Below are 22777 nucleotides of genomic sequence, written 5' to 3' on the forward strand. Positions count from 1 at the left end.
CCTCCCTCCCTCTCCCCCCCCCCCCTCCCTCCCTCCCTGGCCAGCACATTCTCCAGATCTCTCACCAATTGAAAACGTCTGGTCGGTGGTGGCCGAGCAGCTAGTTCGTCACAATAACCCAGTTACTACTCTTGATGAACTGTGGTATCGTGTTGAAGCTGCATGGGCAGCTGTACCTGTACACGCCATCCAAGCTCTTTTTGACTCAATGCCCAGGCGTATCAGACCGTTAATACAGCCAGAGGTGGTTGTTCTGGGTACTGATTTCTCAGGATCTATGTACCTAAATTGTGTAAAAATGTAATCACATGTCAATTCTAGTATAATATATTTGTCCAATGAGTACCCATTTATCGTCTGCATTTCTTCTTGGTGTAGCAATTTTAATGGCTAGTAGTGTATGAACGACTGCATTCAAACGACTTTGGTCATGTGAGGTCCTCCAGAGCCCATTAAGGAAGCTGAAGAATTTCCTGAAGCGCGGACAACCGGCATTTCAGCCCTGTGCACTACAGCTTTTCTTTGAAGAATTTAGCAGAAGCAGATAGACATTGGTTGGTGTACTCAAAGAAGAAGGATGCTGTGTTCTGCTTTTGTTGCAAACTTTTTTCTTCATCTACAGAAAAATGGCAAAGAATGGTATAAGCGACTGGCGGCACCTTGCTTCATATCTCGAAAGTCATGGGAAGTCTACCGAGCATTTGAATTCACATAAAAAGTGGATCTTGTTTTCCGAAGGACTGAAAAAGTCATGAACTGTCGACACCCATCATCAAAGGCTTCTGAATACTGAAAATGAACATTGGAAAAATGTTCTTGAGCGCTTAACAGGAATAATTCATTTCCTGGGTTGGCAATGTCTGCCTTTGAGATATACTCTTTCAGCCTGACAACGGAAACTTCTTGAAACTCGTTGAATTATTCAAAAAGATGTGATGGAGCACCTGTACAGTACAAAGCAAGGTGAGAACAAGGGTCATCATTATCTTGGAAAAGAAACACAGAATGAAATAATTCATCTTATTGGATCATCTATAACCAACAACATTCCATTAATGATGAATTCTGCTAAGTATTACAGTATAATTCTGGATTGCACACCAGATATTTCAAAAGTTGAGCAGATGACAGTTGTGGTACGTTTCGTCCAGGAGACAAGACTCGACGGGGTGTACAATGTCCGAATTTGGGAGCATTTCCTGGGATTTCTTCCAGTGCCAGACACTTCAAGCTCCACTTTGACACGGGTCGTACTCAAGTTTTTAGAAGATAAAAAAAATCCTATTGTGTAATATGAGAGGGCAAGGATATGACAATGGAGCAAACATGAAAGGAAAGAAGTCTGGTCTCCAGAAAAAAATTTTCAGACATGAACAAGAGAGCATTTTATGTACCGTGTAAAAGTCACTCATTGAATCTTGTTGTAAATGATGCCGCTTTTCCTTCTAAATATGCTGTTTCCGTGTTTTAGACAGTGAAAAGCTTGTATGACTACTTCTCGTTCTCCGTTCAACATTGGGATGTCTTGAAGTATCTGCTTAACCTGTCGCTGAAGCCACTGAGCGATACTAGGTGGAAAAGTCACATCAATGACTTACCCCAATGAGGTTTCAAATTGGAGGCGTTTATGATGCACTGGTTCAGATATCAGAAGAATTTGATGGCATGACCGCTCATGAAGCAACGTCACTTGCGAATCAAATAAAAAATTACTCCTTTCTCACTTCTCTGGTAATCTTGTACGACGTTCTGCTTCACATCAGTGTAGTCAGTAAGACCCTCCAGACCACTGACGTAAATGTTTCTGAGGCCGTGAAAATGCTTGAAAAAACGAAAGCATATTTTGAGACCTGCAGAACAGAAGAAAAGTTTGTCTTTTTCTTGACAGATTCCAAACAATTGGCTACAGAATTAGAGCTAGAAGATCTAACATTACCACAGGTAAGTGTTTCCTGGTGACGAAGTAAGAAGCCAATACACTTCACTTATGAAGGAAGGGATGAGACAATAGATGACCCAACAAAACGTTACAAGATTCAATTCTACTATTAACTTTTAGATACAGTAACCACATCTTTGAATGAGAGATTCAATCAACTGAAATCTCATTGTGATTATTTTGATTTTCTCTATGACATCAGCGAGCTGAAGAATACACCTCCTGACAGCCTGAACACAAAGTGTAGAAACCTCGCCGCGATTTTGCAAGATCACGAGTCAAGCGACATTGATGCACTGGAGTTGAGGGAAGAACTAAAAGCGCTTTCAGCATTGTAGAAACCTGGAAGAGGTCCAAAAGAGACTCTGAAGTATATAAGAAGACATAATTTTTGCCCTAATGTTAACATTGCTCTGAGAATTCTCCTAACACTCCCAGTGACAGTTGCGAGTTGAGAGAGGGGTTTCTCAAAACTGAAATTGATAGAGACATACCTCCGATCAACGATGAGCCAAACTCGTTTGAATGATCTTGCAACAATATCAATTGAGCACGAGCTTGCAGAGGACTTAAATTACACAGATTGTGTGAAAGAGTTTGCACAAGCAAAAGCCAGGAAGGTTCGATTTGTCTAGTATTTTTTTAAAATTTTTGTATTATGATCAGTGTCTTGGTTATTTACTGTGTTGTTTCTTATTTTGTTCTACATTAAATAGTTATTGTAAATATTATTGTTCAAACCAAATTGTCGCTAAATTGTAAATATATATTGTTCTCTGTTGGATACATTATCTGTTCACAACCACTGAAAAATGTTTATTTACGTTAATTGTAAGTTCATGCCGCGCGGGATTAGCCGAGCAGTCTGAGGCACTGCAGTCATGTACTGTGTGTCTGATCCCGGCGGAGGTTCGAGTCCTCCCTCAGGCATGGCTGTGTGTGTTTGTCCTTAGGATAACTTAGGTTAAGTAGTGTGTAAGCTTAGGGACTGATGACCTGAGCAGTGAAGTCCCATAAGATTTCACACACATTTGAACATTTTTGTAAATTCACAAGGCTTATTAAAATTAGCTAGATTTCTTCAATCAGATTTGACTCCATTTTTGAGCTGGTGCCCCGCGACTGTTTTGTACAAATTTGTAGAGAATGTCACCAATCAGTCGCAATTGTTGTTTTTATTTTTCAGATCTACAAGATCCGGGCACAGTGTGACTATTCTCAATGCTTTGAGTTAATGTTTACGTCTATACTGTCATGCTGAATGTAACTGTCAACATGACGGTTTAGATGTAAGCACATATTAAAAGCTTAGAGACTGGCCACTCAGTGGCCGAAATGTAGGTAGATCTGAAAAGTTAAACAAAAATTGCAATTGATTGCTGACATTTCCTGCAGATTTCTTTAAATAAAATTCCACAAATGTTTTGTAAAAAAATGAAAAAATAAAATTTGGGGGGGGGGGGGGGGGGGGGCAATTTAGCAGCTCGCCCGGGGTGGCACTTGGGCTTTCACCGGCCCTGCAGGAGTGGCTTAAATCATTTTAACATTTTGGGTCCAAGTAACTCCGATTTATGGTAAGTATTTGTGTGGAATACAGTGAAACAAAAGTGAAACATGGACAGTACAAAATTTAGACGTGAAGAAAATAGTAGCTTTCAAAATGTGGTAATATAGATTGGATGGGTGGATCAAATAATTAAGTAGGAGGTACTGAATTGAATTGAATATATCAGTATAGCAACAATACAAATTAACTAGGTTGCTACTTGCATATAAAGGAGGCATTCAGCAGCAGACAGGAACATTTAAAAGTACATATGAAAATAAATGATCAGACACAGCCCTTCTTCAGATTTAGAAAAGCACCTCGCACACACTTTGCCACTGTTGTCCGGGACCACTGAGGACCTCGCTCGGTGCCTTTAGACGACAGTGTGTGTGTGTGTGTGTGTGTGTGTGTGTGTGTGTGTGTGTGTGAAGGAAAACCTATGTGCAATAGCTTAGCTTACTTTTAAATGTGCCTCTCTGCCTCTCAATGCCTCAACTGTGTAATGAGTAGCAATCAATCCTAATTCATATTCTTGTTAATCCAGTCTGCATTTTCCATTGTTTAATCTATCAATACAATGGTGTCAGTATTCATATTGTTGATACTGTCATTTTGTCACTATAGCAGCATGTCAAATCCAGACAATTTGATGTGTACCATAGAGATGGTATAGAAATACTATCTGAATTTAATTTTGTGTTTTACAGGCCACTCCACACCTCTCTACAAAACGAAAAAGTCTCCACGGTCGCAAACTGAGACCGAAATCTGTTGTAGACAGTATAGAGGGTCTTTCAGCTGATGACATTCCAGATTTGCTTCCACCACTGCCCTGCTCAGAAAGAGGTGAGCAGGTGAACTAAATTGCAGTAAGCTGTTACGTGGCATTACTTTATTGTTTCAGGAAACTGTCATAGTTTTACATAATTTATTCTCTCCTATTTTCGCACCTCATTTTCCCAATGTATCACCTCTCTCTGTCTGTCATCCTTCTACCCTTACACACACACACACACACACACACACACACACACATACATGCATGTGCAAATTCACAATTGGAATATATAATCCAGTTGGTTGGATGGTCAGTAAGTCACATACAGCCTGTTCCCGTATGACTAAGAAGAGAACAACATATAATTTACAAGTGCATAGAATTTCACTACCAATGTCAGTTGGGATAAATTACACAACACTCAAAACAACCATAAAATGAGTATTTGATCATCTGTGCTATTCTCCTCTTCAGGGCATTTAAGAAGTCCGGAAGAGAAATATTTTATATCTGCTTTTAGTTTTTCAGAATGACATGGCCAAACATGCAAAAGTTTTTATTAAAACATGTAATTTCATGTTACGTCTCTTACACGAATGAGGGAACACTTCAATCCAACATATTGAGACGTGCCCTAAAATTTTTTACAGAAGAAGAATGCACCAAACAAAACATAATGTTAGAATTTCAGCTGCTAGGACACACTACAAGTTATTCTAAAAATATCTTGAAAATTTCTAGTTTCTTAGATCGTCAAGTGGCTGGAAAAATGTATATTACTGCTATAGCTGTAGCAGACAGCACATGTGCAACACAGGAGTACATATCCTTGGTTGACGGCATATCGGGAAACAGATAACATGGCACAATATGATCATAATTTACAAAAGCAAATTGCAATTTCCGATGATAGTTTCTGACATAATTGTTCAAAGTTACTAATTGCACAACTTTGCAATTCATTTAATATCCATAATAATTAGCAGTACTTCGCTAATAGCGTCTGTCTTTGTGCAGGTTCCAGAGCTTAACAGTAATATGGAATTCAATTAATGTTATCAACCTTGCAAGTGCGAAATATGAAGAATGTAGTGTGCAACTGAAATCACTTACTTCTCTTGAAGACCTGCATATGCGTTATTTATTAGTTAATTTCTTGGACATTCATTCAAATGATGTCGGCATATCATTAGTAATTGTGGAAATATGGCTATTAGAAGAAATGGGAAATGACTTGGATGATTCCACGAATTGTAGTTAGAGTGACTGCCTTTCAAGACCAAAGAAAACTTGCAGTAACATCTGTCAGTGACAAACAAAAGGCTGAGTTTTGGTTAAACAAAGGGGGGAGAAAGTACTTAAACTTAAGCAGTGCGGAAACTTGTTTCATTTCATAAAATCTGAACACGAATTGTATAAATAGAAGAATATTTGCACACAGTGCAAAATATGAACTAAAATTAAACTCATGAAAGTCTGAAAGAAAAACTATTCGAAAGATTTAGAGCTGCTCGTGAGATCCAGTGCACTGTTACTGAGGGAGATCTAAGAGACTGGGTGCATTAAATTGCAAATGAGATGACCATTACTGATTTCCAGGCTTTTTTGGCTGGTTAAATAGATTCAGGAAAATATACAAAAAAGGAAGCCACAAAATTACAAGGTTAACCTCAAGTAAATATGTACTGAATATGTTATTAATATGTAACACTGTAGAGAAATTCATAGCTGACATGTAAACACTGCTTCTTGTTTTTCCAAAAATTTCTGTGTATATAGCCAGTTAGTCTGTTTTCATGCAAGAACTGCATGTAAACCACACTGTATCATTTTGAGCAGACAGAAGACAGTCTCGTGTATGACAGTGCCAGTGCTAAGAATCAGTGTAAGAAGAGTTCAATAGCTTAAAGCATTGTTCAGAAAATTGACAGACAGTATAATTTCTGATAGCTCTCTGTCATTCAAGGTTAGCACTATGTTAAACTTCAAACATATCTGCAGTTTCAGTTTTCACCACAACATTTTACAAGTTCAATCAAGTACATAGCACAACATACGAGACAGCAGGCAAAACCATTTCTTACTCCACTCAAGTTCTGTAATCTACTATTAACTGTGAAGTGCCTGAAAGTTTTAATATTTAGTCAGGTGTGTCTAGTGTAATGAAAACATTGATTTTTGTCATCCAGTAGACACATTGCTTTTTCCTGATGATTGCAGGAAATAAACAGTGAACTGTTTCATTGTTAGTAAAATATGTATTATTCAAAAATTATCAGAACAACTGTGCTACAGGAATTGTTATAAAATATGTCACCAAATTGAAGTCCTGATTTAAGGAAGTTGTTCGTAATATAATGCGACACACTATCTTTGTTTTCTTTCCTGTCATACTCACTCATGTAACAAATAAATTTGCAACAGTTTAGCTGTCAATATGAACTGCAAATCATTCAAAAATTAATTATTTGAGAGACGTTCAGTATGGTTTAAATGCTTAAAACTCGTTTGTGCACTTTGGAATTTGCACTGTGCGGTGTTAGGTTCTCATGTCGTGGCTGTGTCTGCTTGTTTGCTGATCGTGCACTAGGCAGGAAGGGCTGTACAAACTGCCATTCTAAGTGGTTCATGAATAGCTTTAATATTTTCTTAATGCCTGCAGTGCACCTTAACAGCGAAAGTTTTCACAGTGCATGTCTTTTGCTGTATTCTTCCGTGTAAGAATAACAGTGAACAGAAATGTGGTGCCCGCACTTGCTTTTTAGTAGTTGGCATGTAGGCAATATATGTTGAGTAAGACGTTGGTGTTGGCTTTTAGCATTGTATTTTTTCAAAAGCTAGACATTCAACTGTGCAAAGTTTCATGGGAAATATTTTTAATATCTGAGGTGCTGACAGAACAGACATAATCTGTCTTATTGCACACATCAGTATTATTTCTGCTGACGTTGATGTAGCAGGTATGCTACATTATAACATTAAGATAAAATCTATTTGTGAAAAGTTTCTTAGTCGTTTCCCCTTGTTTTTCTTTGCCTGTGATATTTTTTAAAATAGCAGATTTGAAAATCCAGTCACGCACCAGATCTATCTATATGGGCATTAGTGTAGGTGTACAACTGTACACATGTCTTTAGGTACAAATTTATACATGCAGCTTCTTTTTTTAAATTTTGTTTTTCAATTGGCATTGACCATCACATTTACAAAGTATCTTTCTTAATGGTTATTCTCTTATACACTTTGTGAATTGCTACTTACGAAAAACTTAGAGAATTAGAGAATAAATAAAAGATCAATACATGTCACAACTGTAAACAACTCATAAAGTGATTAGACCATAATAGTAAAAAAGAAAAAATAGCATGATACAAAAATGATTCGACCAAAAAAGTGATTAGACCATAATAGTAAAAAAGAAAAAATAGCATGATACAAAAATCCAACGTCACGTAGACAGTGTCTGTTGTTAGTTGGGTCACACACAAATAAGTGATTGAACATTGACATCTTTATGAAGTGGACTCAGGGCCAAGACACTCCATCCTCATTCCTTCACAGCATCAACAGCTTCTCTCCCATCTGCTTCATCTGGTTCACATTTCGATTGCTGTTATCTCTCCTATGCCAGAAAATCCCTCTAATACAGCTTGGTCACCCAGGGACCGCATATGTGCAGCGAGGGGATCTCATTTGCCCGTTATGCTAAAGGTCTCAAAAAAGGCCTTCACAGACAGGCACTATCCACCAGATATATCTACAAAAACGGGTGTGTGAGAGTGTGCGCGCGCGCGCGCGCGCGCGCGCGCACACACGCACACACACGCACACACACACACACACACACAGCAATCCTTCGATGAATCCCAAGAATGAGTTACAAAGGAGCCATCTAACACCACCGGACTGGTACATATCATGGCTTGGTATGGTCCTGTCCACTCCTCAAGTGGTGTTCCATGGCCCACCAAACCTCCACAACATCCTAGTCCATTTCTATGCCACTCTCAATCCCACCCTATTGCCACAAGTGTCATATCCCGGTGGCAGGCCAGGGTGCAAGACCTGCTTAATCCACCCACCCAGTCCTGTCACAGGCTTATCCTACCCCATCAAAGGCTGAGCTATCTGTAAAAACAGTCACGTCATATATCAGCTCTGCTGCAGCTTTTTATATTGTTGGGAGTTCCAACCAGCCATCCACAAGGATGAATGGCTGCCACCAAACTGTGACACAACATGCAGCTGAATAGAACACACTTGGCTGTTTTGCAACCTTTACAGCACTTTCTCTGCTTCCGCAACTATCCTGGTGTCAACCTATTGTTCCCACATACTCCATCAAACAGTTTCCACACTCTCTGTTCTATTATGCACATAATAAATTGTAGTTATAAATTGTCTGTTCCTGTTCCAATTGGTAAACCAAGGAGATAATGCTATTTGAGGTTGCAGCTTGCCATATTGTATGCCTTTTGATATATTGGTCAAATACCATTGTGTATGCCTGTTGTTTCTTGCTTTCTTGCTGGCTTAAGCTCAGCATTTCTTGACAAAGAAGCCTTATCATTTAGGATTTAGTTTAAGTCCATTGCATATGGGCAACTTGATGAATACCTGATGTTCTTGAAGTCTTGAAACATTGTGTTTTAATTCTGTATTGCAGAATCACCTGATTGTGGCCCATTACGGTTAAGACATCTTGTGAAGGGACGCCCACGTCGTGCAAAAACACGCGCTCCAACGAGGCCTGTTCTACGTCCTTCAGAGTTAACAGATGTCGATGGTTTGGGTCTTTCTGAAGGTCTCGACACTTTCTTTCGACCCGGATCAACAACACCACTTGTGTCTCCAGTTTCTGATGACAGGTTAGAACTACAGACAACTAATTTTGGTGAGTTTAATAAGAATGTAACGAAATGGAAGACAAAAAGCAAGTGGAAGCAGAATTACATAACGGTTTTAGAAATAAGGAAGTAGTGGAGCCAATGGATTTACGGGAGGAAATATATAAAAATTGGTAGTAGCCACTGATACTGGTCACGATTCCAGTTGAGAAGACAAAAATGACACATGTTAAGATTCAATACTGTTAATCTAATACTAGATGTGACAAAAGTGAGATGTTTAAGTAGAAAGATATTCATAAAACAGACAGCTTTGTTATTCAGGAACAGGTGGGTTCATTTTGCTGCTGTCTCCTCTCCCCTCCACCCTCCGTTAACATCCTGACCGCACCTAGCTGCCCTACCCTCTCTTCAATACGCCCTACAAGCAGCACTTTACCATCCCCCACCTCTGCTGTGTACTGTGCCATCCCTCCCCGCCTCCTCCTTACACTCACCATCCAGTTGCCTCTCCCATCATGTGCTGCTGCTTGCTGTTTAGCTTGAGCAGCTAGAGACTGTGTGTGTGTGTGTGTGTGTGTGTGTGTGTGTGTGTGTGTAAGGGGGGGGGGGGGGGGTTGTCTTTTTTCGACGAAGGCAATGATCATCTGTATGTTAAGGAACATATATAAAAATTTTTCACTAAAATTTTGTCTTAGTTTCCATAAATTATGTTCTTCTGTCAAGGTATTTGCTTATTGTTGAAAGATTTTTGTAATGTTTTTTTATTAACAAATTGGGTACTTGATGGTATTAGTTTAAACCTTACATGGCCTGTTAAGGAATACATTACTCATTAGGCGATGTATTTTCATTTCAAGACTATGAAAATTTTTTTTTCCTTTTTTTTCCTAATGTCTTGATGTAAAATTTAATTAGAAGGTTAGTAGAAACCTTCATAAATTGAACAAGTTCTGATTCACATTTCATTTTCTTGCATTATAAGTAAATCATTATTGTTAATTACTATTCTTTTTTCAGCGTTGTTGTAATATACCAAAATTTTGCTGGATTCTGTATTGTGGTCATAGTTGTCGCATTATTTCATGCTCACATTTAGGGATGTGAATATCAAGAAATGTGTCAAGTTTCACCTCAATAGACAATGTCCAATGAATACAGAAATAAGTTTAATGTGTTTATTTGACAACAGTAATACATTAATAATTTTAGATTTGTTTTTATTTCTCCAAATCAAATTTCCTGTTTGCACATACAGTGGTTCATTTATATCACTTAGTGACCATGTACGAGGAAGAATTGAAAAGTAACACACAATAATTTTTTCTCCCGTGCTATTACAGATGGAATGTTGAAACTTCACAATGGCATAGCTTGAAGTTTGCGCTACAGAGGGCATTTTGTTTTCATGTGCAGCTCTAGTGAGAGAAGCCTGAACTACAAAACATACATGGTGTGCATGTTACTGTTGTCAATTAGTGAAGAACAGCAAAGTGTAGTTCGATATTTGTGGGCCAAAGGGCATAACATGAGTGAAACTGGCATGGACATGTGTGGCGTGTATGCTCTGGGTGGCTGGTAACAACTGCAACCCCGCAAAATGTTGGAGCCATTGAGGCAGCAATTTTGGAAAACCAGCATGCGCAGCTGCGAATCTTATCACAGCAGAATGAGATTTTCACTCTGCAGCGGAGTGTGCACTGATATGAAACTTCCTGGCGGATTAAAACTGTGTGACTCACGCCCGGTCCTTGTTCGGAAGGTAGGGGACGAGATACTGGCAGAAGTAAAGCGGTGAGGATCAGGCGTGAGTTGTGCTTCGGTAGCTCAGATGGTAGAGCACTTGCCCGCGAAAGGCAAAGGTCCCGAGTTCGAGTCTCGGTCGGGCACACAATTTTAATCTGCCAGGAAGTTTCATATCAGTGCACACTCTGCTGCAGAGTGAAAATCTCATTCTAGAAACATCCCCCAGGCTGTGGCTAAGCCATGTCTACGCAGTATCCTTTCTTTCAGGAGTGCCAGTTCTGCAAGGTTCGCAGGAGAGCTTCTGTAAAGTTTGGAAGGTAGGAGACGAGATACTGGCAGAAGTAAAGCTGTGAGGACCGGGCGTGAGTTGTGCTTCGGTAGCTCAGATGGTAGAGCACCTGCCCGCAAAAGGCAAAGGCCCGAGTTCGAGTCTCAGTCGGGCACACAGTTTAAATCTGCCAGGAAGTTTTCTTATCACAGCTGTTCAACGTTTCCTATGGTGAGATGTACACTTTGAAGTTTTGTAAATTTAGTGCTTGCTAGGTGTGTAAGAACCAGACAGACAATCACAATTGCCAGTAAGTGGTGACAAGCTTGGATCGTTTAACATGGTATGACGCAGAAAGGTAAGACTTTCTAAAAGGAATCATTACTGGCGATAAGTTGTGGGCATACCACTACACACCCGAAACCAAGCAGGCCTCTAAGGAGTGGAAACATGCTGGTTCACCAGTATGAAAAAAAAATCAGAGTGACTCAGTCTGCTGGGAAAGTGCTTGTGGAAGTGTTCTGGGATATTCATGGTGTACTATTGGTGGACTTTGGTGAATATGGACCACTGTGAATGCTGCAACCTTTATTAAAAATTTAGTTAAGTTGGCATCATGACCTTTGTGACCAACACTGCAGTATTAATTAATAAATTTGGGTGGGAGATGGTCCAGCATCCACCACATAGTCTGGACCTTGCACCATCGGACTTTCATCTGTTTGGTCCCATGAAAAAATCCCTGGCTGGCTGAGCAATGCCTTGCGGCAGATGCGGAAGTGAAACATGCAATCCGCAGATGGCTTTACTCCAGTCAGTGGACTTCTACAAACAGGGCATATTGAAACTGGTACTGTGATGGGAAAAATTTGTTGAAAATGTTGGTGCCTTTGTAGAAAAATAGCTAAAAGATGTAAGGTGTTTTTTTTACCGCTTTGTACTTTTTGGTAATAAAATTATTGTGCATTACTTTCTGATTTTCCTTCATATAATGTCATTGAGCACTAAGTGTACTGGTATAATTTATGAACTATTATTATAGTTTCATTGTTGAATTGCTTTTCAGTTCACACACGTTTCCATCAGATATCAGCCCTAATCGCACACCACTAATAAAAGATGAACTAAATTACCAAGAAAACAAAACAAGCTCATCTGAAATTGTTAGAAATGTGAGAATCGCCCCAGAGATGAGCAGAAGCTTTACAGAAGATGACTCCAGAAGCGAAACACGATTGGGGAGAAGGTAATACAATTACTCAGATTGTGTGTGACTCTGACACTTTGATCTAAAATAAAATAAAAATAACAGAAAAGCACAAATTAAAATAATTAAAAGGCTATCACTTTTGCATCAGGCACACCAGACTTCCAAACTTTCGAGCCAGTGATAACAGCCACTGTCTACCTTAATCTTTCTGCAATTGTGGCATTTATTTTTTGCTCATTAATAGGCAGATTCTTTTAGTGGGGCATGTTAGTTTTTCATAATGATGATAATAAGTTTTCTTTTGTGCAATTTAATTAGCCCTGGCTTATGTCAGCAAAGAATGATCTTTTTCCCTAATAAATCCCAGTTACAAACTGTCATCTGAAATATTGAGACCAATTTTTTTTCTCCCTCCCTTGTGCAGTTATTCGCCTGTAAATAGTGTCATACCCTTAAAGTGGAGTCCTTTCTATTTCCAGGGGATTACATATTGACACTGCAAGTAAGAGCACGATGAACAGCAGAGAGTTGAAAGTAAGCATTCATTGTAAAAACAGATTGTAATAGAGTAGTGGAATACGCAAGCATAAAGTGATAAAATCATCATGACATATCAAAACAAAAATTCAATTTCAAAAACTATTATATTATGAGACAGAGATTTTAGCAATTAATTATCTTTGAGAGGCGAAATATTTAGTACTGTTGAGAGGCACATACAGAAGTAAATGTGCACAACATTATCATAGCTTTTGGAACTGTTAGTTCCATCCTCAGAAACAAGAGAGGCATAGGTTGTGAAAGGTTAAAAAGGGAGGGCAGGATGAAAGGAGAGGGACACACTTGCAGGGCGATAGTCAACAAAGATTAAGGATCCCTTTTTAACCCATTGTGTTGCCCCTCTCCTCTCTGATGAAGGAACTAGCAGTTCTAAAAGCATTTTTACTTATGTACGTATCTATCAGCAGTACTAAATATTCCACCTCCCAAAGATAATTACTACCCAGAAATGTAGTTATATAATTTAAAAATCATCATCATGCTCAGTTTTGGAGCTCTGGGCCTCAATCTGATGGAACCCTTATAGACTAGCTATGTTGTCTGTGTGACTGACTGTTAAGGACCCTTTTTCTGAGGAGAGCGTAGACATATTATGTTCAAATTTATGTCACATTCTCTCATTGTCTCCCCTAAGCTTGTACCAGTGGAAGCGAGGAGAGGATGTTGATTGGTGGCTTGTATCCTCTTTCTATAACAGAAACTGCACTCGTATGTTAACTGGGTTCTGTATTCATAAGAATAAGAAATCTACGTAACTCAAGATAGTCGTTATGGTACAAGCTCTCTGCAGTAGTCCACATTAGCCTCACTGCTGTTGAAGTACAAGTCTACTTTGTACTCTATTCTGGTCGCTATGTACTGCCCGATTCTGAGCTAGCGGCAGAGCTAACTGCTACTGCGACTCCCACTGGGCTGCGACTTATGACAGACTGGAACTCACTGGATGCGGCAGACTGGCCCTCCGGTGTGTGGTGATCTAAATACTGGGGGCCGAGGGGCATTGGCGGCACGTTTCCTACGAGTCTGTCGTTGGCCTCTATCGATCTTCTCACAACCTCTTTGCTCCATGGTGTGCTGATGCCAGCTTATGCAAGCACACTGAGGTCATGGTCCGTTGGACATCTGAAGGTTTTAAGCTTCTGAATCAGCGGAATCAAAAAGGTTGATCATTTGTGTCACGTATATTGATACTTGAAAACTAACTCATCAAAACCTATAGGATATGTCCTGTTGAGCTAAAATCATGAAATTTGGAAAGGCACAGGGTTTTACAGTGCAAGAAAAGTAAAAGATCTGAAACTTGATAAAGTGTAATTCTATCACGTATAAAATGTCTTTTGCCATTTGAACATTGCCTTCAACATCTGTCAAAACCATAACAGACGGACATTACTTCATTCATACATAAAATGTAAGCTGTTATGCAACACCGTGACATCATCTGTTCAATGAGGTCGTCCATGCCGTGCCAAGCACAGTGCCAGCGTGCTAACTGTTTAGTGCGAACAATTCTCCAATGTCCTTGGTGGAACAATTGCAACACGTCCTTTTGCAACACTTTGGGAATAAGCACATGCGATTGTACACTGTCATTTTGAACTAGACTCTCACCTTGTTGTACTGAAAGGCTATGCCTACAAGCGAAGTATCGGGTTCACAACTGAGTTCTGGATACTGTTCAGTGAACGAGGCCATGACGTGTGAATATAATGCAACAAAATCTTGAGATCTTGGTCTGTTCCATGGCCTGTGGTATTTTTCTGTCATGCAAGGGAAAAAGATTCCAGCAATTCAGAGTCCTGCACATCAATTTGGCAACAAGATGTAGCAGATGCATCAAAATCAGACTCGGGGCCAATCAGAAGGCGAGATACGGTGTCTACATTGCCATGCTTTGCTGTAGGTCTGTACACAATTTCATACTAATACTGCGTTGCAATTTTTGAGCAGTGCGTGTAGGAACCAGCTTTACTGGATGGAACAAGGACTGCAAAGGCTTGCAATCTGTCACTAAATAGAACTTGCAACCATACAAATAGTGACAGAATTTTGTCGCACCATACACAATAGTGAGAGCTTCTTTCTCAATTTGTGAATAGTCACATTGAGTTTGAGTCAACACCTTTGAGGCAAAAGCAATAGTTCTGTCTTGTGCACTAATTCTGTGCAAAAGCACTGTGCCAATTCCGTAGGAAGAAGTGTCAACTTGCAAAACTACTGGCTTGGCAGGTCAAAGTGCACTAAACATCTGTCGCTGAGCGAAGCATTTTTAGGTTTCTGAAATGCGTCGTGACAGTTTTTAGTCCACACAAAAGGTACATTTTTGCGATGCAAGCGATGTAATGGAGCTGGGATACGAGCGGCATTCGTTATGAACCAAATTTAGTATGTACTGACTGGAGTTCAGACACATTGCAATGAACAGGCAGGTCACAGATTGCAAGCAAATGAGATTGGAGGGGGTACACACCCTGACTGTTTATCGCATGACCTAATTACTGTAGTTCTGTTCGAAAAAAGTCACACTTTTCAAGATGATACTTGAGTGCTTCTTCTGACAACACTCGAAAAAGAATACACAAATTGGCTATGTGTTCCTGTAGTGTATGACCTGAGATGACAGTATCGTTAAGGTAGTTTGAAAAAAATGGTACTTTTGCAGTCAGCTGTTCCAAGTAATGTTGAAAAATGGCAAGTGCGGAAGCACTGCCGAAGGGCAAGTGCAAAGTTGAATAGTCCTAAGTGAGTATTTACAACAAACACTTTCTGTGATTCTTTATCCAATGGAATTTGCAGGTAGGCATCATTCAAATCTATGGTAGAAATGTAACGTTCTGCACCAAGTCTGTCCATGAGTTCCTCAGGGTGAGGTAATGGATTTTCTGTGGGTTGACTGTAGACTTGAAGTCAACACAAATGTGAATGCAGCCAGAAGACTTAGGCAACAAAACGAAATGACTTGCCCATTGACTAGCTTAAATGGGAGCAGTCACACCATTATCTTTCAATTCACTGGCTACTTTGTCTCTTAAAGGAACTGGAATGGGGTGGGCTCAGAAAAGTTTAGGTTGTGCAATGTGTTTCAGTGTAATATGCACTACGAAGTTATTAGCTTTTCTCCATTCCTTCTGAAAATGGTTCAGAAAAGTTTTTAAGCAAGCTAGCTACATTGTCCTTTGGACTGAAAGTTGATATGGACAGTACGTTGTCATGGATGCTAAGTCCAAACAGATCAAAGGCTTCTAAACTGAAATTTTTTCCACTGTTTTTGGATTGTAACAGAATGAAATTCTCTGTCCTAGTGTGAGATTTGTAAGTGGAAGGCAAGCTACACTGTCCAAGCACTGGAATGCCCTGTTCGGTGTAAGCAATGACATGGTTGCTAGATTTAGAAAGTCGTAGTGAACCTAACTGTTCGTACGTGGCAGTATTAAGCAATGGTACCGAGGCACCTGTGTCTAACTGACAGTTTGCACAATGGCTAGCAATTCATAATGAGACAAATAGTTTGTTAGAACATAGTTGCAGAGCACTGGGACAACAATGAGGCACAACCTTAATCTTACTTTTGTCAGAACCTATTGTAGATCTGGAAAACACAATGGTCACTGCATGTGTATGAGCATGTTTTTTCTGAGAGTGGACAAAATTAGCATTTCTGTGCCCTAGCAAACAAACTCCTCGGACATGGCCTTCTTTTCCACACTTGTAACACATTGCGTTACGTGATGACAGTCCTGTCTTTTATGGCGAGCAAAACATCTTGGGCAAGACTTTAGTAAGTTACCGGCTTGTTTACATGTCTATGTGGCTATCCACGCAGCTGTGTATGCATTCGATGATGTGGCTTCATGGGGCAGTCACGAGAAAGGGGCGACTCAACCTGAGAAATTGGGGCCTGGTCAAACTTATTGGCTGGTATGGCAATCGTATTACTCTAAGATTTACAACACTTGAGGAAGTGATGGATCAGAGTATTTTAAGATCTGTTTCCATATTCTATTATCTGGGACATTGAATATTATAGCATCCCTATTCAGTAAGTCACTGTAAAAGTTGCCACATCTACACTTAAATTTACCTTTGCTAGTGATATCCGTTAATTCTGTGTACCACTGACTGTTCGTCGGTTCCGGCTTTTTCCGCAAGTGAAAGAACTGATACCTGGTTGCAGCCACTTGGACTTGGCAGTCATAGTACTTGGTTAATGCAGCGATTACTTCATCATAACTGAGTTCGTATGGAGACACAGTTGGGAATAGTTTTTGTTTTAACCTGAACACTGGGGACCCCACAGTTGAAAGAAAGTATTGTAGCTTTAAAGTACCTTGAACTCAAAGAACTTCACAATGTGCTCAAACTGTGTCAGGTATTCTAGTCATTCTTCTTCTGTGTTGTTAAATTGCCGGAACATCGGTATGCTGGTTAGCGGCAGTTGTTGGGCTTGTTGTTTGGTTGGGTGTTTTTGTGTGGCTGATGCGACTTGTGCAACCAGAAATTGGTTGTACTGTCAGTACTGTCATCAGCAAAGCAACAATTTGTTGGTTCTGAAACTGAAAAATTGAAAAACTTGTGTTAGATCTATCACATTGGCCATCTGCAGCTGAGGTGCAGGGGCGGGGGGTGGAGGGGGCGGGGTAGACATGGTTTACATAAATATGTCAAAAAAAGCAAGCAAAGCCTTTGAAAAGAGAAATTTGATTAGCTCTGTGGCTCCCCTCTTGGAATATATGCAAGAACACAAGAAGAAATCTCAAGATAGTCGTTGTGGTACAAGCTCTCTGTAATAGTCCACATTAACCTCACTGCTGGTGAAGTACAGGTCTGCTTTGTATTCTATTCTCGTCACTATGTGCTGCCCGATTCTGAGCTAGCGGAGGAGCTAACTGCCTCTGTGACTCCCACTGGGCTGCCACTGATGACACACTGGAATTCACTGGATGCGACAGATTGGCCCTCCAGTTCACAGTGGTGATCTAAATACTGGGGTCGAGGGGTGTTGGCGGCATGTTTCCTACGAGTCTGTCGTTGGTCTCCATCGATCTTCTCACAACCTCTGTGTCACACGGTGTGCTGACACCAGCTTATGCCAACGCACTGAGGTCATGGTCCGTTGGACATCTGAAGGTTTTAAGCTTCTGAATCAGTGCAATCAAAAAGGTTGGCCATTTGTGTCACATATATTGATACTTCAAAACTCACTCATCAAAACCTATAGGATATGTCCTGTTGAGCTATAATCATGAAATTTGGAAAGGCACAGGGTTTTACAGTGCAAGAAAAGTAAAAGATCTGAAACTTGATAAAATGTAATTCTATCATGTATAAAATATCTTTTGCCATTCGAACATACATTGCATTCATCATCCGTCAAAACCATAACAGACAAACATTACTTCATTCAAACATAAAATGTGAGCTGTAGTCATATTTTAGTAAGTAAAGGTGGTTGTATTAAATCTATTGTCTCTACATATATAAACTTTTAAGTCCCCCGCTTGCTTCTTTTTGTATGTATGGGCTAGTCTGACGAACTGCTGTAGAGATTTTGATTCAGTCTTGGAATTCCCTGGTCAAATATCTTCGCAGTATCAATATGTATAACAGGGAAAATTGTTGAGATTCTCAATTCCCTGGATGGTTGAACTGTATAATGTATACACAATTAGCTTTTTATGGAATCCTCTGTGCACCACACTTTACCAAATTTTTGGGAGTTTATTATACATTTTGCTTTAACAGGTAAGTTACTATTGGGTGAGCATATTATTAGCAATATTTTAAATCATCAGGACTAAGACCCCAAAGCTCAAAGAATTTCGTAAATACGATTCACAGTGAACATTATGAAAATTTAACAGCCACAGCTAGTTGGTGTCTTGATTTATTTCATAAGCCTCCTGTTGTAAAAAGTGGCACAGTTATTCTTGAATAGGATAGAAAAATGTAGTTAACAGGTGCTGCTTATCTTCCCACTGCTGTTATTAAGTTCTTTTCCATGTATAAATCATTCTCAGATTGTTCAGTATTATTACATAGATATCTTAGTTTCATTATTCAATGTCACATGTCGATAGTCATGGAAGTACAACTTTATCCTGTTGTGTATGTCTGTAGCTCACCGTTACCAAAAGCAATTTCTGGGCTTCTGGAGCCTGTCTCATCACAGCTGGCAGCTGGAGCTGCGATGCAGTCACAGTCGACTGACAGCCTGGAGCGACGGTCGCCACTGACTGGGCGACGGTCTCAGGGTGATTCCCCACTTACGGCTTCCCCTCTGGCTCTCTCCCGAAGGCTGGCACAGTCATCAAATGCTGAACAAATATGTGGAGGTGAGTGCTTCTGATACCACCTGACATGTGCTGCCACTGTCTGTTCAAAGGGCTTTTACAGATTTTTGTGACTGGTGTGAAAGATAATGTTAATTGAAGTTTTGTACCAGACAGAAAAAAATTAGGAAAATCTTACTGCCTCCATTTGCTTATTGAGTCAATAAATGGGTCTAATTCTGTATAAGCCAGAAAATTATCCATGAAACAGTGGAAAATGCATGATGGAATGTAACAGTATTGTGAAAAGGGTAGTAGCTGGATCACAGATAGGCACACAAAAAGACTGTCAGAAAGTGAGCTTCTAGTTGGTCAAAGCTCTCTCTCTCTCTCTCTCTCTCTCTCTCTCTCTCTCTCTCTCTCTCTCTCTGTCGTTTTTATTTATTTATTTTATCTGCGACATAGCATCTCTGTTATATGGTGAGTAGCAACTATGCTTTTCATAAAATTAGTTATTGGTGTGTTGTTATTGCATGCTTGTTACAATGCACTCATCAGTAGAGTCGTTTATTGGAATATAGCTTTTGAATATTACTAGTGGAGAACACATCATTTACATGCTTTCATGCAAGGAGGACAATTGTAATCATTATTACAAGTTTTTGCGTCCTTTCTTGCTCGTGAATCTGAAAACATTAAATAAAGTGCAAAAATGTAAAGTAACATTTTTTGCCTGATTCACTCTCTTCCCCCTTTCTAATACATCTTTACATGTATCAGTTCTGTTATAAAATCCAGTCCATGTGTTTTGAGCTTCACAACAGTATGGAAATGAAAGACTATACATATTGTGGAGTTGCACAAGAGGCATCATTAGCCAGGCTGAACTAGAAAACGTGTCTGAATCTATGGCTTCCTTACCTTCCTCCTTCTTCGTAATTCACAAATGGATAAAATATGATAATGAAGCAAGCAAGTGGGAATACTGGTGTTCAAAATGCGATACTGACAGAAAGTGCAAAATGGAAACTGAAAGGAGGAAGGAATATGTAGAGGGTCCATACAGTAGAAACAAATTTGATGACAATATTATAGAAAAGGAAGAGGAAGTAGATGAAGATGAAATGATATTATATTGCAAGAGGATTCCAACAGAACACTGAAAGACCTACATTGATACAATATGCCTGGAGTAGATGACATTCCCTGGGAATTATTGAGAACAGTGCATGACAAAACTATTTCACCTGGTATGCAAAATATCTGAGACATACAAGATACTGCCAGATTTATACAAGTCTCCTTAAATAATTTTTGTCTGTATTTTGCTACTATGTTTCACTAAACTTATCATTCGGTAATTACCACGTCTGTCAACATCTGCCATTTTGGAAATGGAATTATTACATTTGCCTTGAAGTCTGAGGATGTTTTGTGTGTCTCATATAGCTTGCACTTCAAGTGGCTCTCTCTCTCTGTGGTCACAACAAATCTGAAGAAATATCCTCTATTCCAGGGATCATATTTTGACCTAGGTCTTTCAGTATTCTGTCAAATTTTTCTTTCTCATCTTATTGTCTTACTCTGTAATACTGGCATGAAGTTCATATTCTCTGTGTAGCCCTTTTATATATTTGCTGTAGGAAATTAAAAAAAAACCACTCACCAAAAAAGCAGAGGCATTGAGTATTTTATAGGCATGCACAAAGGAAAGAAAACTTGTCATCAGTTACTTTAGCAGCTAACAATAGTACAAAATTCAGATAATTTTTTTTGGACATTGAACAAGTCTGTGGCAAGTATTTTGATGGCTATTATGTACATATGTCATATATAAACTACGAAAATGCAAGGGCAATCATATACATAACTTTTATTTCTCTTGAATGAGAAATTCAATGACGGCACGTTGCTTGTAATGTGCATCATGTGCAGACGCCATTTTGAAACTGTCCCGCAGCTACGCTATCTGTCGGAAGTGACGGAAACTTGGCACAGTCACTTAAAAGACTTCAAATAATACATACGTAACGTTTTGTGTTCGTGGTATTGTTTTCAGCTGAGAAAAATATATATATATATATATATATATATATATATATATATTATTTTCTAGGCAACCCTCATATTTCATGTGTTGTCAGGTTTCTAGTAGGCCTTGTCGTTTTGCCTATTTCATCCTCAGTTGCCTTTATTATTTCATCTTTCAAAGCTATCCATTCCTCTTGTATTTCATTCCTTTCCCATTTCAGTCACCCATTGTATAATGCTGCCTTTGAAATTCTCAACAACCTCTGGCTCTTTCAATTTGTCCGGGTACCATCTCCTTAATTTGTGACCTCTGTGCAATTTCTTAAGTTTTAACCTGCAACTCAAAACCAATAGGTTATGCTCAGAATCCACATTATAGCTGGAAATGTTTTTCAGTTTGAAGTCAAATTTTGAAATTTCTCTCTTAGCATTGTATAATCTACCTGAAACCCTCTGACGTCTACAGATGTCCTTGATTCTTAAGCCAAGTGTTAGCAATTATTAAATTACGCTAGGTGCAAAATTCTACGAGGCAGCTTCTCATATGGTTCCTTTCCCCCCTGTTCATGTTCTCATATTGTTTTTCCTTGTTTTCCTTTTCCTACTATCGAATTTGTTCTCCATCACAATTTAATTTTTGCCTCCATTAACTATCTGTAAAATTTCTCCTATCACCCCATACATATTTTCAATCTCTTCATCATGTGTGGAGGTACTAATCATATGAACGTGTACTACTGGGGCAGAGACTGACTTTTTGTGTTTCTTTTGGCAATGATAGTATGTTCACTATGCTATTCATAAAAGCTTATGTGTATTTGTGTTTTCTTATTCATTCTTAGACATATTACATTATTGCTCCTACTTGATTTTGTGCTGACCCATAGAATGCCAGTTTTCTTTTTCCTGAAGACATCCTGCTGAATACTTTCCACTCAGTGATCCAAATGGGGTACTATTTTACCAAAGAGGGTGTCTTCATCATTAAGCTATGCAGTAGCGCTGATGGTGCTTGGGAAATATAACAAGTATTGTTTTCCCCTTAATTTTAGTTGTTTGTTGTACCAACATAGTGAAGTCATGTTGACTAATTTTACAAGGCCATACATATGTTTTTGTATGGGGTCCACCTGTAGCAAAACACAATTTTATTTTTATCCTAAACATGTGTCACTGCAGTTGCAGCAGCAGCATCATCAGTGGGCTTTTATTTTATGACTTTTTACCACGAGGTAAGCCATAAAAGCCCACTGATGATGCTGCAACAGCAATGAAACATGTTTGGGATGAAAAGCAATGTGTTTAGCTAAAGGTGGACCCATCCAAAAACATATGTATTGTTAAAGCAAACACAGACAAAAGAGCTTCAATCCCAAGATGATTATTTACGAGTCCAGATGAGTCATTCATCCAGATTGTGGTGCTGCAACTACTGAAGACTTCTGCCCTGTTCAGAAACCATGAGACAGTTTGGGTACTCTGCAAATACCCATCAGTTGTGGTTTGCACCTTTGGTACGGTTATCTACAGGGTGTTACAAAAAGGTACGGCCAAACTTTCAGGAAACATTCCTCACACA

General features: G+C 39.3%; 1 protein-coding gene across 1 annotated transcript in view; it reads left to right on the top strand.

The window, feature by feature from the left end:
• Positions 1–22777, top strand: part of LOC124605305 (F-actin-uncapping protein LRRC16A) — a 528830-nt gene that overhangs the window by 427733 nt on the left and 78320 nt on the right. The window contains exons 23-26 of the mRNA XM_047136886.1: positions 4196–4334; positions 8933–9134; positions 12194–12373; positions 19016–19230. Coding sequence (XP_046992842.1) covers positions 4196–4334; positions 8933–9134; positions 12194–12373; positions 19016–19230 — 736 coding nt within the window. The remainder of the gene's footprint in view (positions 1–4195; positions 4335–8932; positions 9135–12193; positions 12374–19015; positions 19231–22777) is intronic.

The sequence above is a fragment of the Schistocerca americana genome, chromosome 3 (genome assembly GCF_021461395.2).
Source record: "Schistocerca americana isolate TAMUIC-IGC-003095 chromosome 3, iqSchAmer2.1, whole genome shotgun sequence".
Classification (NCBI taxonomy): Eukaryota; Metazoa; Arthropoda; class Insecta; order Orthoptera; family Acrididae; genus Schistocerca; species Schistocerca americana.